This window comes from Brassica napus, chromosome A2 (assembly GCF_020379485.1).
Source record: "Brassica napus cultivar Da-Ae chromosome A2, Da-Ae, whole genome shotgun sequence".
In the NCBI taxonomy this organism is placed as follows: domain Eukaryota; kingdom Viridiplantae; phylum Streptophyta; class Magnoliopsida; order Brassicales; family Brassicaceae; genus Brassica; species Brassica napus.
In genome coordinates, this window is record NC_063435.1 from 14,230,001 (window position 1) to 14,248,201 (window position 18,201).

Sequence of the window (18,201 nt, forward strand, 5' to 3'; positions counted from 1 at the left end):
ATACATATGTCTTTTTTGTCATGTACATATATACATGTGAAAAGGTTACAAGCAAAATATGATATATTTAGTGAGGATTGTCCACATTGTTTTTGTGTCATAAGCTAGCTAGAGACACTGATTGAGAGAAAGAGTAGAAATGTGGGGACTGTTGTGACAATAAAATGGTCCCCGACAAGAATCTTCAAAACTACACGAAATCCAAGTTTGAAAGTTAACGGTCACCAAAAATAAATAAAAAAGAAAAAGAAAAAAACAGCCTCGATTCTCCCGCTATCCGTTGTCTTCTGAAGCCAACCACTGTTACAGTACTTCCTCTATAGGGGTATAACAGTCACCACTCTTGATTGTTTTGTTGTTTAGTGTAATTTGCGACGACTAATTAGAAAGATTAACTATTCCAAAATGCAGCCAGTTCTGTGTTGGGTGCATAGAAGAAGATGATTATGTTCAGCTAAGGGTAAATATCGCCAACGCCTCCCTTTGTCTCATAGACATGATTCTTAATTTTTTTGGTAAGCGGATGACTTTTTATAATTAAAAAAATCGCAAATAGCAAGTGGGGGAAAGGCTTTACTTTAATTATCTGGAATAAATCTTAAATTGGCTTTTTCTCATATGAATGGAAAAATGACCGATAAAAAACAAAAGTGAATTTCTTATAAATAAAAGCTTGTAAAAAAAAAAAAGGTTGTGAGAAAATAGGAGGAGAAAAAAGGGGAGGTTTTGTTTTTTTTTTCCTTTTTGCTTTCTCTACAAACAAAAGTGTCTCCCTTTTTTCTAATCTCCTTCTTCTTCTTCTCTCTTTCTCTTTTCGCCGTTCCTGCGATTCTGAAATTCTTTTTAAGCTTTGATATCCTTCCTTTCAGAATCGTAGTAGCAATGGCTTTTTAATTTCCCCTTTTTTTATTAATTAGCCAAAAAAAGGGGATTGCTTTGGTATCTCCCCTCCTCTCCCTCTTCATTCTCGCCGCCGGCAGATGGCCAAGTCGTCACCATCCTCACAAAATCCTCCGAACTTGGTGGATTGCTCGCTAGGGTCTGTCTCAACACCCACATAGATCAAACGATCTGATCTGATCCCAATCGATCTCAATTGAGGAAGAAGAGATGGGGAAGGTGGTAGAGAAATTGGGAAGATGCTTAAAGACGGTGTTTTTCATGGTTGCCATGTTGGTTTCCCTCTTAGTCTCCTCCTTGCCTGTCCTCGTTGCCATCGGCGACGTCTTGGTCCCAACCTTTTTGCTTTCCAGCTTTACTTGTCTGACCTGTTACAGCTTCAATGACCATCTCAGCAGATACAGCTTCAAGACCTCTTTGACTGATATTCCTCTCGTCTCCCTCCTCAGATCTTTCCTCCTCATCTGTACCTTTCACCTTCCCTCCTTTCCTTTGAGAGTTTTCTCCACTTTTTTAATCTTAAAAGTTTCTTTTTTTTGTTTATTGATGAACAGGTGTGTATTCACTATCCGATGGGCCTGCACTCTCTCACGGACCTTACCTCGGAACTGTGTCCTTGTGTTCCGTTGTTTCCATTGTTCTTCTTTCGGTTAAAGCTTGTATTTTTACTGCTAACTCTCAGCTTAACTCTGAAGCATCGATCTCTCCGTCAAGGCAACGACTTCACCTCAAGAAGTCTTGGGGAATGCCAGTTTTGTTCCTTTCTTCTGTGGTTTTCGCTCTTGGTCATACCGTTGTTGCTTATAGAACTAGCTGCCGAGCTCGGAGGAAACTCTTGTTCCACAGAGCGGTCGACCCTGAAGCTGTAAGCTTACTAACTTTGCCTGCAAACCTTTTAACTAAACATCATCTCTTTGACTTCTGTGTGTTTTTTTGTTTGCAGGTTCTTTCGTGTAAAAGTGTCTTCTCTAGTTACCAGAAAGTCCCACGTTCTCCCATTCCTTTGGTTCGGAAGGTCTCCAAGACTGATGGCGAGGTCAGACGGAAGCTTCCTTCATCTACTTCCAATGATGGAGAGCTTCCAGTGAGAGTACTCGCTGATCTTGACAGCTTGTTCGTTACAGTCACGGGACTCTCTGTGCATTACAAGATTTGCACACCTGGCTCGCCTCGGCAGTCGTCTGTCTCCTCAACTCTTTCTCCCGAAGCTAATTCTATGCTCAATGTGCCGGAGGCGATGGCAGGAAGGTTGAAGCTTGACAGGAAACTATTGAGCATGGTCACTAGAAACAAGCTCAATCATCATCACCATAAAAGCTGCAGCAGCCTCTTCAACAATTCGTCTTCTTCCTTGCACGATCCTCTCCTAGAGGGTTCTCCTACTTCTCCTCTTCTTTTCAAAGATACTCAGGAAGAAGAGGATGTCATGAATGCGTCCAGTTGCGGTGGTGTCACGGAGCAGCAAGATCCCTCCGATGGAAGTTTTGGTGTAGTGCTGGTTCATGGATTTGGAGGTGGAGTGTTCTCTTGGAGAAATGTGATGGGTTCTCTCGCCCATCAGCTTGGCTGTGTTGTCACTGCTTTCGATAGGCCTGGTTGGGGATTAACCGCTAGGCCTCATGTTAAGGATTTGGAAGAAAGAGATTTGCCAAACCCTTACACTCTGGAAAATCAGGTAATTTGATCTTCATTGGTGGAAGCTTTTGTATTTGCACTTCAGAAAGAAATGTAAAAACTCAATGATCTGTTCTTGGATGTTTGCAGGTAGACATGCTTGTTGCTTTTTGCCACGAAATGGGGTTTGCTTCGGTAGTCTTGGTTGGCCATGATGATGGAGGTTTGATTGCTCTCAAGGCTGCACAAAGATTGGTAGCATCAAATGATGATGCCACCATCAAAGTGAAAGGAGTGGTTTTGCTTAATGTAAGCTTGACGAGGGAAGTAGTCCCAGCTTTTGCAAGAATACTTCTGCACACTTCACTAGGAAAGAAACACCTTGTTCGCCCGCTTTTGCGAACTGAGATAGCTCAGGTGGTGAACCGTCGAGCTTGGTATGATCCTGCCAAGATGACATCAGATGTCTTAAAGCTATACAAGGCACCACTCCATGTCGAAGGCTGGGACGAGGCGCTTCACGAGATAGGTAGACTCTCATCCGAGATGGTGCTTTCAACTCAAAATGCACAGTCGCTTCTCAAAGCAGTGGAAAGCTTACCAGTATTAGTCGTTGCTGGAGCAGAAGACGCACTTGTTCCCCTCAAGTCCTCCCAAGTCATGGCTTCAAAACTCTTTAACTCTGTAAGTCTTCCGTATATTTAATTAAAACGAATAACTCTCTGTCTCTCAGGGACTAACATTAGACATTGTTCAATCAAACAGAGGCTAGTAGCAATCTCAGGATGTGGTCATCTGCCGCATGAGGAGTGTCCAAAGGCGCTTCTTGCAGCCATGACCCCATTCATAAGCAGACTTGTACTTAGTGACTGAGTGATCACTTCTTGTTGTCTTCTTAGATCACAATCGATTAGTGGTTTGTGTTTTGTTTTTCTTTTTGTCTGCCCCAAAAGGAAAGAAGTTGGGGGGTGATTTTGAGGTCTTAGCAGCTGTGTGTGTATTCATCATGACCAGAGTTATTGTAATTTTCTCTGTTTTCATGTATGGATTGAAAGTTTTTCTATTTATTTGTCCGTTAAAGTACAAGTGTGAAATGCTGAATCTTGGTAAAAAGAATCCGGTTTGCATTAACTTATGTCCGAACCAAACCAAGTCTCTTTTGTACCGACTATAAATAAGGAAAGAGAAAAGTAATATTAGTTGTGAAGGCCTAATCACGCGCCTATGGTTTTACTCTTTTGATTCTGGGATGACGCGCTCAACGCGCTTTGCATGGGCATCATCAGACAAGCTTCTTCTCTCCTTGTTTATTTAAACTAGGGATTTTGTCCGGGCTAGGTTATTCAAATAACATTGTATTTAATAATATTTATATTACAATATATTATTTCTATGTTATAAAAATATAAATAGTAAATTGAATTAGAAATGAGTAAAACTTACAATTTTTTTTTATTATCTAAAATATCTATGGGATGAACAACTAAAATGAATAAATTTTTTGTTAAACCTTAGTTATTATCCAAAATAATTTTCTTACATATTTAGGTTATTAAGAAAATATATTATTAATCTCCACATTCCATATTTCTTTGTTATATGTATAATTTATATCATATTTATGTTTTTATTTATATGTTTATTATATTTTATAATATATTTATTCATGATTATAATCTGTTTTTCACAATTATAATAAATAACGCTAATTTTAAAAAATCATTTCTTTAAATAAAACTATTTTTAAATTTTTTGTATATGTTAAATACACTGAAAATTATATGAAAATATTATTATTACTATATTTTTTGTCAGCAATTATTATTACTATATTATTTGTTTAGTTATAGACAAAAACAAATATTTCACAATCTAGCTATAGTAAAATATTATTCTGGACTAAAATTCAGTGTAAAATGATAATTAAAATATTTTCAATAGATATTCACAATTTATTTAAATTTTATTATTATATATTAGTTGGTTTTAAAATTACTATTTAAAAATACAATGAGGTTATTACACTGTTATTAAAAAATAAATTTTTATATACCAATTAGGGAAATTTTGAATATATTTTCAGTCCAAAACTATGATCCAAAAACATTATTTAGAACACAGTAAGATGAATGAAAACACAAACACAAATATAAACACATTTGTTTTGGTGTGAAATCTAAGGAATACCTTCAAAGTCATATCCATCTAGATTCCCATGTACACAACGTATTAAAGACAAAACTTGATACTTTACCTACAGCTGTACAACAATAAATGGAGCTTTGGCATTATTTCTATTGTCGTAATGGAACATATTCTTGAGGAGGATAGCCAAAATAATTATTAAAAAGAACAAAAGATCTTACTGATACTCTTATGTCCATTCTCAACGCACATAAAGAAAACAAAATTGTAAAAACAGGTAAACTAAGAGAAGTTCATTGATCATCTAGCTGGTGCCTCTCAGTCTAATATAAGAGGACATATCACAGGTTAGATCGCAGTGCAGCTGGTGAAGGAAAAAAAATTAAAGAACTAATTGTGTAGGAGAAAAACTTGCCATTAAGTCCAGCCATGACAACAGCTTGAACTATTCATCAAAATTGAGCTTCTGCCATAGAATGAAAGGGGAAATAAGCGAAAGGATTCAAAAATCTATTCATTTTACCCAAACAGTCTCCCCTGAAAAGTTGCAACCGAAGAAATGCGGAAAACCCGTTAACATAACATCATAGAGAGAGAGTGGAGAAGTATCCGTCATGATATTACCTGAGATTGAGAGGCACGTTCATGATGCAAAATATTTGAATGGGGTGGTTGCTTTGATTTTCTTCTTTACCGGCTCAAACCAATCTTGGAGTTGAGTTCCAAAAATCAAGTTTTGCTCAAGACTCTTGTTTCTTTTCTTTAAGCACTTGATCGGGTCAGGTTGCAAACTGATTGTTGGTTTCAGATAGTTGGCAAAGGCTGTAGATCCACTTCTGATTACATCAAAGAGGGCTGCTTTGGTTTTCGACCGGTTATCGTTTATCTTCTACATCACATTTTAAATCCATCAGCAAAGACAGAAACATATATACAGCGACTGAGAAAACGTTACGTGCAACCAAGGAACAAACACAATAGCTTGGTTTCATATTAAAACGTAGTACCTGAGTTAGTGAAGTTTGTGATGATTCAACCATCAATAATTATTGGAATTTCCATCGAGAAGATATATCAGGTTCGGGGGACAGCTTCAAAACACTCCCTCGAAAAAATAGTATGAGAAGATATATCATGTTTCCAATCATCTTTAAATATATCATCACCAAAGTGTCATCAATTTAATACAGAGAGACGATGACAATATCATACCTATTTCGTCGATAGGCTCTTGCCAAATGTAGGATCCAAAACTCGATGGCTTTGTTATCTGCCAGATCTCTGCTAATGAAGAGGCACAATAAATCATACCTCAGATCCAAGAATCAAATACAAATACAGACGAAACCCTTTAGGTGACAGCATTCAACCTGTTTTCGTCATCTTTCATATTCTCAGATTCATAGTCTGATCTTCTTTCTCTGATTTCGTTCAGGGCTTCGTTTGCTCTCTAGAAAGTTTAGGGTAGTAAAATAAATTAACTATCTAAGATGAAAAATAAGAGTGTAATAAAATCGAGTCTTACCGAGACTTACCAGAGTTTTGAACCGATTTCATCGCCAGTAGAACAGAGGTTGTCGAATATGGTTGAATGTGAGCTTCAATGAAGGGGAGGTGAAAGGATAGCTTCCTCATCTAGATTGGAGAAAATATCGTAATTGAATGAGTGTGAGTGCACAGTGATAAATACAAAGAAACTGTGAATTGTAGAAATCAGAAACGATGATTATTAAGGGGAAGAGCAAGAGACGACTCAGATGTGTGTTTGTAAGGAAGCTTGGTCTGGTAAAAATGGGCCATAGCTTTCCAATTTAAGACGCTCACGTGAATTGGCCCACAAAAAAATCTGTTTCGAGTAACAATGACATGGCAATTTAGAAGCTCTTGATTGGTTGATTTAATTAAATGACGTGGACACTCTCTCTTTTGAGCATATCTTGCTTTTAGTATAGGTTAGATCAGACAAGTTTCATTTATAAATAAGAGAAACTCGTTTTGATAAAAAAAAATATATATATAAGAGAAAGAGAAACTAGGGGTGGGCATTTCGGTTTAGTTTCGGGTTCGGTTTGGGTTTGGTTTGGTTTGGGTAATTTGGGTTTTATAAACTCAAACCAATTAAAACCAAAGTAGCTTTGGTTTGGGTTCGGTTTGGGTTTAATTCGGTTCGGTTCAGTTCGGTTTGGTTTAGATTTAGTTCGGTTTACATTATTATGGTCTAGTTTGGTTCGGTATAGTTCGGGTTGGTTATAAAATATGAAGGCATCAGTTTTATAGTTTTATTAAAAAATAATTAACTCATAAACGATAGAGTGAGAATATAAAAACTTATGCTACATGATTTTATATATAATAGTATTATTTGAATCGTATTTATAATTTTTTTTAAAAAATATGGAAGTTATGAAAAAATGAAAAATGAAACTTTAACTAAAATTTGCAATATGTTAATACATATATATATATATATCATATATATTTTTACTATATATATATTGGATTATCGGTTTGGTTCGGTTTGGTTCGGTTTAAACCCAAACCAAACCAAACCAAACCGTTCGGGTTGAGTAAAACATGAACCAATTGGGTTACATAAAGAGCACGGTTTGGTTTGGTTCGGTTTAACTTCGGTTTGGTTGGTTCGGTTCGGTTTGGTTTTTTTGCCCACCCCTAAGAGAAACTCCATCAAAAATATTTCAAGACAAATACCTAAAATAGTAATAAAATATATTTTTATTTTCCAAATAGCACATAAGAAATAAAATTTCAAACCAGCTAAAAGTAAACTCTTTAAAAAATAGATTTAGATTTGAATTTATTAATGATAATATAATTCTTTTGTTACAAAAATGTCAATCTAGAATTTTGATACAATTTATATCGATTTTAACTGTAATATTAATTGTAAAGTACTTTAATCTTACAAATAGTTTTGTTAAAACTATCATTTCAACTTTGTGTCAAATTATCTTATGACTATCATTTCAACTTTGTGTCAAATTATCTTATCCATCATCCACTTTGTTACATGGTTACTTTATTAATATCGTCTCTTAATATGGTTAGTAGGCAAATTAACCCATTTTTTTAACCAAAAGTAACTTTTATTTGCCCTGGCAGTGTCAAAACAAAAGACAAGGGATTCAAGAGTGAAGACGCTTCTTTTTCCTGAGTGCATCTTTTTTTTTAATAACATCCTGATTGTATCTCTTCTTCTGAACACCAGCACCGAGTATGCTTACAAGCACTCCCTCTGAACAGGCTGAAACTTTATAGAAAACTTTTCTTCTTTTCTTTTGCCTAACACCTTTTACATATTTTTTGAGTTTCAAACATCACAAGCACATAAAACATATACAAACTGGAAATGTCTTGAGCTAATAATGCATTCACCCACATCTTACAATCATATCTATTTTAAAAGCTTTGAAAGCTACTACGAAAGAACTGACGAAAAGTCTGAGACCATCCAAAGATTTCCCCCGTCTCAGATTGGTCGATTCAGACATCATATTTGGCAGTTCATGTTCTAGATGAGCTGGTCTCTGCTCCAGAAACAGTCATCAAGCTTCCAGTGTCGGACATGTAGTGATAATTGTAATTGATTCTGGTCACTAAATCAGCCAAATGAGGAAAGTGTCCAACATTCAGCTTCGAAGACAATACCTGCATATTCAATAATCAACTAAGCTTTCATATTACAACTAACAAGTATACAGAGTTGTAGATTCGATGGCCTTACTCTAAGGAGGAAAGCTATGCAGTCTTCAAATTGCTTCTCAATGCGGTCTATTTCCATTTCGCATCTAGCCTTGATCGCTGCTGAGACTGCTCCACCGCTGCTCAGTGTCTGTTGTATCGAGTAGAACTCCAGAGCTAATCCGAGAATCATGTTGATCCGACTTGCGATGATTGCCCACTACACAGCCACCATCAAACATGAAACACTTAGTTTTCTGGCGCCTCAAATTCACACATATAAAATCTTATGCAACTGAAGAGATAATGTGATGGTCCATGTACCAGCTTTTCTTGAACCACAAAGCATTGCCTCTGAATCGATAACAAGTAGGTCTCATGTACATATATGACCTCGTCTAGAGACCCTGCTTTTACCATTGCTTCGCACAGTTCGCGCCATGCTGTGTGATATACCTGTTTACAAGATTCAGTAAGTATATTATTGAAGCCGTAAGATCAACTTTCTATTTTGCCCACAGCTCTTGCACATATATTACTTCAACGAAAATGATACTGTAATCATAATCAATCATATAGTATCAGACATTACCCTGTCCATTACGTATTGATGAAAAGCATCCACAAAATTGAGTAGCTTTTGTTCAAGTAACCAGTGGTGCTTGCGGATTTTTGTTGCTGAGCCTTTACCCTGTCACATACACAAACGCACCAAATCACAAATTTTATCAAACTACACCACGTTATTATCAATACTCTTTATATTTATCCATATTGATCATAACATTGATTAGCCCCTTTGAAAGTGTATTTAGATGTCACATGAAACATTCTAAGAAGAAAGAAATGAGCAAGAACCTTCCACATCCACCTTCGTGCTTTATCTAGCACATATTTTGCTCGTTTGACCTTCAGCAAAAATCCCATCACCTGTTTTCATTTAAATAATTAACACATGAGAACGACAAACTGTTTCCCCAAAAAAATACAGATGAGAAAGGGTTACCTGGTTATACTTCTTAATGGCCTCACTATTGGCAATAAGCTCAAGCGGCCATGGCACCTTCAAAAATAGTTTGGATATTTAAATACACAAAAATGTTAATACGCTGCAACTGGTTGGACGAGTAAATGTCTTTCTCTGTACCTTGTATGTGAATTTGAGAGACTCGAGGCAGTCTATCCCAAAGTTGTTAATACGGCTTTTACGAGTGGAAGAAAGGGGTACTACATCACCCTTGTCATCTTTGTCTTTGTCTAAACAACCTTCTCTGGAAATAGATACCACCAACGAATCAGGACTGTTTAACAGCATGGCATCAGCTGAATTCCTAATTGATTCCTGTAGATAACCATTCAAATTTGGAATCAACCTTGTTTGTGTGAACACGATATACGGCAGTTTTAGTAGAAAGAGCTAAATCAAACTTGGTTACCTGAAGGATTATGTTCAACTCAAAATCATCATTTGTTAACTCCCCCTTGCCCAACTTGTTGAATATGACAGTCAGAAAATGCTGCAGAAGGTCCCCTGAAAATTTTACGGTTTCGTTAAGATTCCAGATACAGGCCATGTAGACAAAGATGCTGAAGCACATAAAACCTACCTGAACCTAACAAGTAAATGGCACGCAACACGGCAAGTTCGTGCATCAATTTCCAATCATTCATTAGTTTTGATAAAATCATTTTGCCAATGTAGTCCACCTACAACACGCACAACTTTCATAAGCTCACAAAAGTATGCAATGCCATAGAAACAAACGGCACTGCAAAGCATATATCACCGTACCTGCCTCCTGATGTAGATTGTGAAGCATTCTTGCATTATTACAACAGGAAGCGGAGCATCCCTTGGCTCTGCCTTTAGCATCCAGCTGAGAACTTTTGAAAGAAGGGTACTATTCTTTTGGAAAGGTAGGAACTCTGACATATGGAGCTCCGGCTTTTGTTTTTATTGTTGATAACAAAGATTCCAAAGTCAGCTATCAGAAACTATTGCACGTGGAATAAAAGTTAAGGAGTGGACATAGAATGATTATATCATCACTATCAAAGTACCTGGAATGACGGAAGCAAAGTGGGAAAGGGAAACAACGTTTCAAGAACTTCGGTGTCATCCTGAGAAGAAAGATATTCAGATGTACCAAATTGGAATCCAAATTTGTAGTTTGTGCCGCTCAATCCAGCATCTGCCAGGCCAGATTCCTCAAAAATAGCACCCAACAAACTCTCATCATTTAGAGACGGTAGACAGTAGTTGTGTGACAAGTTCAAGACATTCCAAGCATTCTTATTCCTCTCAAGATCCATTTTAGATACTGAAACAACAGGGTTTTCATGACAGAATAAACCCTGCAATGCCTTTTTGACAGTGAGGCTAGTTTTTCCGTCCTTCACACCAGTAAGATAACATGCACTCTGGTGTTCTGATTTGGCCTCCATAGCTCTTTTCTCTTGCACGGCACCGACCAACAACTTATACCACATTCGCTCTGAGCACGTGAGCACTGGAAGATCTTTGTCAACCATGCCACTCTCCAGCTCTCCACTTATATATGATGCTAAAGTTGGAGAAATCTCCCATTCATCCGCCTCATCTTTCCACAGATATCTAGAGACGTGATCACCATGGCCTATAAGGCCAGCAAGTGTTAGACAAAAGATTTCAGACAAGGATAAGTCTGCAGTGCTCCTAATGTTGTTGTTTTTCGCCGGTAGTGTAGAATTCCCAAAACAATTTCTCCCATGGCACTGAATCTCTGAAGACGTGGAAGGAATACGCTGCATCAGCTGCAATGACTTCCCAGCAGAAACAATCGATTTAGAGATGTCTTTTAAGAATAATGGGCATAGCACCCGATTGTTCTGCTCTTTGTCTTTGTCAGAAACTGAAGTGGAGTCAGTTCCACTAAGTCCTTTCTTTTCACTTGACTTTGGGCCCGGCACCTTCATCAACATATAACTTTTCTCCCAAAACTCTGCATCGTTGACAGAGACGGATTGATTGGCTGTAAAAAACAACTGCGAAGAGAAAAAACCACAACCAAAGATTTATCATCATCATTAAACTTTCAATGAGCTAGCCTTGTAAAGAAGTCATTGATGCATGTTAAACTGCTATAAAGAAATTTAAGAAGAGCCATAGAAGATAGATACAAACACGTACCTCACCAAAAGGATCATCAAGAGTTCCCTCAAACAACCATGAATCCAAACCCTCTATATAAGGCAATAAAGTTCCAGCGAAAATTTGCAGCAGCATGTGAAATCCTTCCACCTGGTCCAGATAATATCAATACACCAGCTTGGGAAGAAATCAAAAACGAAGTGAAAAAAAAACATAAAAACAGAATGAGAGAAAGGCAACAAACCTCACCACGTTGGACAAGGCATACTTGATCCAACTTCTTGTAAAGGAAATCAAGAACGTGGACAGCAACTTCAGCAGTGGAAATAGTATAACTTGGATCAAAATACGCATGAGGAATAGCACCACGTACGACTTGCAAAAGGTATTCAGCACCTGAACACAGACTAGCAAATAGAGAAAAAGATTAAATATACACAAAGTTATCTCTTGAATAAAAAAAGAATATAGGCAGCAACACACCTAGATAAAGCACTAGTTAATCCCAAGAGGGTTGGAGTGGCAGTAAGAGTAGAATCATTGATCTTCACTTCCTCGTTCAAAGAAATGTCTCTGAGTCTCTGTCCTAACGCCACTTGTATATCATCAGTCTCAGCAAAATAAATGTTCAAGAAAGTAAGTTTCGATGCTTGCCTGGAGCCAGGCAGAGACAGAGTTAGAAAATGCCATTAAGGTAGGAGGAGAGTTGTTGCTAATTCCAGCGAGGATAGACTCGACAAGCTTCAAACATGTTGCGGCATACAAAAAAGGAGCGAGAAGGGCATGAAGGCTTGTCCGAGACAAATGAGAGACGCGAATCTCGTTGGTTCTAGCGAGGAAAGACTGTCGAGCTTGGTCCCAGACAATGACGGGGCTAGACAGGCCTTGCATAGCTTGTAAGACACCTCTCACCTATCAACAAAACAGAAAGAGGTTGTTAGCCGATGAGAAACCCAAGGAAAGTAGTGTTTGGTGGGGGGGGGGGGGGGGGGGGGGGGGGCATTACCAGATCCAGTTCAGTGACGGTCACTGAGGGAGTGGAGTGTGACCAAACTCTGCGACTGCACATCGCCCCCGGAGTTAGGGTTGTTTCTAAGCGAGTCCGATCAACTCGAACCGGCGACTCCATAATTGTTGGTTTCCTTCCGCTACCTATATATTTTGATTTCCGCAGTCATACGAGGGAAAGCGAAGAAGCTTTGCTAGTTTAGGTGAATCTCAGAGAGAGAGAGAGATCTCAGGCCCATTGGTAAAGTAAGCCCGTCGCAGTTACCAGTAATTACCAGAACATATCCTTTTTATTCACAAATACTTTTGTTTTTTTGCACTTTGAGGACTTCCACTCGGTACTAATCATGTTATAGCCCCACCCATTTTAAAAAATTTAAGAAAAACCCTGCGCCTCTGAACTTCTTTAACATTTGAATACAAAGCGATGATAAAGATACACTTGGGTCCTCAAACTAAAGCATCTTTGATATAAAATCATCATAATGCCTTTACTATGAAAGATGCAGCTTTTCTAAATCTGCCACAAGACAGCACAAAGTAAGCTACTTGCTTGGCAAAAGAAGCTAACTAAATATTCAAGGAAGCCACCCCTGCATCGTTGCGTCCACCATGTCCATGACCATGCTTATGCATTTTTCATCAAAATCCATCTTTTGTGCTCCTTCTGGCTGTTAAATATCCTGATTATTGGTTGAAGAGTCTTTTCTCCCCCACCGCAACCACAGCTACTTATAACGCCTCCTTCAAACACGAAACCAAGGCATAAAAATTTAGCTAGTAAGGAAAAAAGTAGATCCAAGTAGTGATTAGAATAACCAACCAACCAACCTTTTGAGAGATTTACTTCTTAATCTGATGGGTTTTCTCTTCTTCTTCTTCTTTTTCTTTTTCATTTTGCAGATTCCGGTCACTATCTCCTCAATGTCTATTGTTGTATCATCGACATGAGTTTTCAACAGATTGCATTTATCCAAACCCATCAGTTGATGAACAGCGCTTGGGACAAGGGAGGTATCCTTTTTTCTTACATATTCCATTAGCACAAGCCCTGTCATATACCCCCAAGTAACATACTTGTAAAAGATGGAAAGCTTCACAATAAGAATCATGATTGTGCAACATAGAAGCAAAAACACAAGACATACCGAGAGCGCGGAGCAACTTGAGATCAAAATAATCAGCAAGTTCGTAGTGATCAGTTATTTCAGCTCGATGAATGGCTAGCTTCTTTAAGCTGATGAGCAAATCCTGCAAAAACGAATTTTGGTGAGGAGGATTGGTAATAACAATCGTTGAATGGGTTTCCTCGTCTCCAAGTAAATAAATAAATATAACTACCAGTTCAGGTTCTGAAAGAGAGCAAAGCCAAGAGATATCTTGCGTCCTATTGTTCTTCAAGACTTCGCTGAGTTCCTCCATCTTTTAAGTCTTCCTAAGAGAAGGAAGGGCATAAAGAACACTTTGTTTCTAACAGCAACAATCCAAATACTAAATCAATGGCTGAACCAATAAAAACCAAAACCGTTAGCTAACATGGACTAGTCGGCTCACCTAAATGGAATTAAACAGGCTTCAAATAAGAAAGCAGCTGGCGATTTAGTGCTTGTCCTCCTCACCACCTGGGTTTTAAAATAATGGAGACTCCAAGTCAGAGTAATAGTCAGCAAGGGGGAAGGAAGGAGACGCAAACAATAAACCCTAATTCATCTATCAACCTCTCGTCGGTAAATCAATTTAAATTTGATGTGATTTATAATTAAGATACGTAATTAAGCACCAAGGATCCGTGGCGCAATGGTAGCGCGTCTGACTCCAGATCAGAAGGTTGCGTGTTCGATTCACGTCGGGTTCAAAAATCCCGAAAATTTGATCCTTTATTTTTGTTGTTTCATAGTTACGTCTGTTTATTTAAAATTAATGTCGAAACAACGTAGCCAGGGGGGAAGTCGATGGTCAAAAGCATTCCTCTTTCTTGTTTGATGATGCTGAAATGTTACTCTGTGAGACTGATTCATAATTTGAGATAGCTTAAGCTTATAGCTACACCACATTAATGGTATGTTACTTTAAATTTTCATAATCTGCAAAGGCTCTGTGATGTATTCTCATTACACTTTCATCAGATTCTGATTGCTATTACTTCACCATTCACCAGGGAAGGAAGCTGCTCGATATAGACTTTCCCGAGGGTCCTTTTGGAACAAAGGTTACTACTGTCTTGGATGAAATCAACATGGGATAGACTGAGATTCTTGTTTTCACTTTTACTTTATCTCTGCTACAGTAAGCTCCTGCTATAGTCAAATCCTACTACCACATGAGAATAGTTGGTTGCCCAGGAGGTGAAGCAGGTGTTCTTCTTTTTCTCTTTCTCTCTACGTATCAGATATCATATCTTACCCACTTTAATGTGGAGCAAAGAGAGATATATCTTTTGAACGGCAGAGGATGAGCATGACGTTGTCTGGTTTTGGCTGGAGAAAGGCAAGTCTTTTGAGTGCCCTGTGTGTTCCCAGTACTTTAAGGTATGTATGTATCCTAGCTTCTCTTTAAATCTACAAAGCAAATTAAGTTTCATAAACTTATCACTGCAAAATGGGTTTAATGATTGATAGCTTCAAGTGGTTGGTCCTGGGGGACCTCCTGACGGACATGGCGATCACCACCACTGAACTCCCAAGAATAAGAAAGAAAGGGTGTGGTGGTGGCTTCGCTTCTGAAACGCGAACCCCCTTTTGGTTTTCTTTATGCTGTTTACTTCTCTTCCACCCAAGGTTTTGAAACCCGGACTGGACCGGCCGGTTGGACCGGTTCAACCGTGACTCCCACACCTAGCCGAGTCCGGGTCAGTTCTAAAACCGGATGTGAGTTGAACCGGTAAAATCGGCCAAAAACCGTAAGAACCGGTGACCTGGTTTTATTGAAAACTCCGGTTTATAATTCAAATCTAATTAACCATTTGTTCTTCATTGATTTATAAAGAATTTTCTTTCAATTTGCTTTGATTTAGCTAGATTTGATATAGCAAACGAAAAAGAAACCTTTTATGTGCACGAAAAAAAAATGTAAATGAAAACATTACAGGAACTTGAGCTCACGTAACAATGGAGGAGAAAGAAGAAGAAACTGTTGAAACTCTACGTTAGATTGCTTATGGATTGTGTATGTGAATGAAGAATAAGAATAACTCTCTTATATTAACCTCAAAGGTAAAACTTACTCAAAACCTTTAATTCCTCAAACTCATACAATCTCATCATAACTCGATGGATGTATTTATATAACTAAACATAGATCCTATTATCATGCTTATAGATAACTCCTAAAACATCTTTATCCATATCTCAAACTCAAATAGATTAGGACTATGTTTAGCTTGCTTCACACGTCATTCTCCTTGTCTTGTTAACTTCATGCTTACTCCAACATACTCCCCCTTAAGCTTGAAGTGAACCTGTGCTGCATCTACAACTCCAATAAGTTCTCTCATCTCTGTGAATCTGATCTTCCCGAGTCCTTTAGTCAAGATATCCGCTTTCTGCAAGCTTCCTGAAACGTGCTCCACCTCCACTTGACCATTCTCGACACACTCCCTTATGAAATGATATCTTCGGTGAATATGTTTAGAGCGGCCATGGAAAACAGGGTTTTTCGTAAGAGAGATAGCGGACTTATTATCAACTCGGATGGTTACTGCCTCACATTCTCCTCCAGTGATCTCGCTTAGAAGTTCTTGAAGCCATATGGCCTGTTTCGCAGCTTCAGTGGCTGCCATGAACTCAGCCTCGCAAGATGATAGTGCCACGCTTTCTTGCTTCTGAGAACACCAGGTGATAGGACTGTCGTTGAGGTAGAATATGTGTCCTGTTACGCTTCTACCATCATCATCATCGACGGTGAGAGAACTGTCACTGTATCCTAGCAACCTTACAGTATCAGCGCGCGTGTAAGTGAGTCCATAAGTGCTGGTTCCACGCAAATACCTCAGAACCTGCTTCAAAGCTCCATCGTGAGAGACTTTAGGATCAAGCATATACCTGCTAAGAACTCCAATGCTGTATGACAGGTCAGGGCGTGTGTGGATAAGATATCGTAAGCATCCAATGCTTCTTCTGTATTTCTTCTCATCAACACCCTTCTCATCGGTAGCTTTGGATAACTTCAGATTCATATCCATCGGTACATGTGTGGGATTGCAGTCGTTCATACCTGTCTCAGCAAGAATACGTGAAGCATATCTCTCCTGTCTCAACGTGATGCCTCCCTCGTGCTGTACCACTTCGATCCCCAAGTTGTAGGTGAGCCTACCCAAGTCACTCATCTCGAATTTAGAGGCCATCTCTTGCTTAAACTCGCTTATCATTGCAACATCAGATCCTGTAACAAGTAAATCATCCACGTATACTGCTACAATAAGAATCTCCTCGTTCTTCTTTCGTTGATACAACGAAGCTTCTTTAGAGCACCGTGTGAAGTTCAGATCTCGGAGTATCTTGTTTAGCTTGTAGTTCCAGGCTCTTGGAGCCTGCTTAAGTCCATAGAGGGCTTTAGAGAGCTTGTACACCTTTTCTTCACTCCCTTTGACCTCAAAACCCTCAGGCTGCTTTACATAAACCTCCTCTTTAAGATCTCCGTGGAGAAAGGCGGTCTTTACATCGAGATGATGTACTTCCCAGCCATGTGATGCTGCCAATGCAATGATGAGACGAATGGTTTCGATTCTTGCAACTGGTGCGAACACCTCGTCGTAATCAACGCCATGTCTATGTACATATCCCTTTGCCATCAGCCTTGCCTTGTACTTGTTCACACTCCCATCCGGATTACGCTTTAGCTTAAATACCCATTTTAATCCAATGGCTTTTGCCCCTGCAGGTAGATCAACTAGAAGCCAGGTGTGATTCCTTTCAATGGATGCTATCTCTTCTTCACAAGCATCTACCCATACCTTCATACCTTTAGCCTCTGAGTAATTCCACGGCTCCTCATTTATTGCCATCAACAGCCATTCACATTCTGTCTCAGCCATCAAGATATAATCTGACAAGTACTCTGGAGTTTTCTTTACTCTTGTTGAACGTCTTAGATCAGATTCCTCATGTGCCTCTTCTTCTCCATCAGATATCTCTACTATCTCATTGTCAACTGCTTTATCATCATTACCACTTGTTTCTTTGCTTCCTTGTTCCATTCTAACCAGTGACGTATTGTTGTCTTCCATAGAGCCTTCATCAAGCTCGACTTCCCGAAGTCCTCTGTTTCCAAATTCTCCAATCTTGATGCTGAATGAGCCCGTACTGTCCTTCTCAACGCAGTCTTTCCAGTTCCAGCCTTCTTCCTCCATAAACACTACGTCTCGACTCACGTGAATTCTCTTGCTTGTGGGATCATACAGACGATAAGCTTTGGTACCTGGTTCAGTTCCAAGGTGTACTAGAGCACGTGATCTATCATCAAGCTTCTTCCTGTGAGGAGCTTCTGTTCTTGCGTACCAAATACAACCAAATACTCTTAGATGCGACACGTTTGGTCTGCTCCCTTTGAACATCTCGTAAGGGGTCTTGTAAGCAAGAGTTCTAGTTGCTGAGCGGTTGACAAGATATGTCACATGTCTTACGGCTTCTCCCCACATATAGTTAGGGACGCTCATATGCTTCAAGATCCTTCTTGTCATCTCCAGTACCGTCCTGTTGCGCCTTTCG

General features: G+C 38.8%; 3 protein-coding genes, 1 long non-coding RNA gene and 1 other non-coding gene across 10 annotated transcripts; 2 read left to right on the forward strand and 3 right to left on the reverse strand.

The window, feature by feature from the left end:
- Window positions 1–690: 690 nt before the first annotated feature.
- BNAC02G23220D lies at window positions 691–3,600 on the forward strand. The gene is made up of 5 exons (XM_013839110.3): window positions 691–1,366; window positions 1,455–1,765; window positions 1,844–2,575; window positions 2,665–3,198; window positions 3,280–3,600. Exons 1-5 carry the CDS (start codon window positions 1,111–1,113, stop codon window positions 3,385–3,387), a joined length of 1,941 nt encoding a protein of 646 aa, XP_013694564.2. The 5' UTR covers window positions 691–1,110; the 3' UTR covers window positions 3,388–3,600.
- Window positions 3,601–4,458: 858 nt separating this feature from the next.
- Window positions 4,459–6,381, reverse strand: LOC106352829. 4 transcript variants are annotated; one of them, XR_007322756.1, is made up of 6 exons: window positions 6,195–6,381; window positions 6,030–6,109; window positions 5,667–5,940; window positions 5,284–5,548; window positions 4,881–5,196; window positions 4,459–4,774 (listed from the first exon to the last, which is right to left on the reverse strand). It is a non-coding gene; the product is annotated as an uncharacterized LOC106352829 (long non-coding RNA). The 4 variants fall into 4 exon arrangements; XR_001271720.3 differs by having other exon boundaries at window positions 4,665–5,196; window positions 5,667–5,764; window positions 5,872–5,940; window positions 6,195–6,380; XR_001271719.3 differs by having other exon boundaries at window positions 4,665–5,196; window positions 6,195–6,380.
- Window positions 6,382–7,928: 1,547 nt separating this feature from the next.
- On the reverse strand, window positions 7,929–12,750 carry LOC106436777 (gamma-tubulin complex component 5). Its single transcript, XM_048756006.1, has 16 exons — window positions 12,495–12,750; window positions 12,143–12,400; window positions 11,972–12,069; window positions 11,733–11,895; window positions 11,528–11,638; window positions 10,420–11,382; window positions 10,151–10,303; window positions 9,966–10,065; window positions 9,795–9,889; window positions 9,506–9,700; window positions 9,365–9,421; window positions 9,217–9,288; window positions 8,951–9,049; window positions 8,683–8,814; window positions 8,402–8,578; window positions 7,929–8,325 (listed from the first exon to the last, which is right to left on the reverse strand). Exons 1-16 carry the CDS (start codon window positions 12,615–12,617, stop codon window positions 8,182–8,184), a joined length of 2,940 nt encoding a protein of 979 aa, XP_048611963.1. The 5' UTR covers window positions 12,618–12,750; the 3' UTR covers window positions 7,929–8,181.
- Window positions 12,751–12,871: 121 nt separating this feature from the next.
- Window positions 12,872–14,220, reverse strand: LOC106418714. 3 transcript variants are annotated; one of them, XM_013859481.3, is made up of 5 exons: window positions 14,051–14,220; window positions 13,838–13,931; window positions 13,645–13,747; window positions 13,328–13,547; window positions 12,872–13,240 (listed from the first exon to the last, which is right to left on the reverse strand). In XM_013859481.3, the coding sequence occupies exons 2-5, from the start codon at window positions 13,916–13,918 to the stop codon at window positions 13,225–13,227; spliced, it is 420 nt and encodes a 139-aa protein (XP_013714935.1). In that variant the 5' UTR covers window positions 13,919–13,931; window positions 14,051–14,220; the 3' UTR covers window positions 12,872–13,224. The 3 variants fall into 3 exon arrangements, with proteins under 3 accessions (XP_013714935.1, XP_013714927.1, XP_013714939.1); XM_013859473.3 differs by having other exon boundaries at window positions 13,838–13,966; window positions 14,051–14,190; XM_013859485.3 differs by having other exon boundaries at window positions 13,838–13,927; window positions 14,051–14,184.
- A 59-nt stretch (window positions 14,221–14,279) lies between these two features.
- Window positions 14,280–14,351, forward strand: TRNAW-CCA. The gene has a single exon. It is a non-coding gene; the product is annotated as a tRNA-Trp (tRNA).
- Window positions 14,352–18,201: the final 3,850 nt, after the last annotated feature.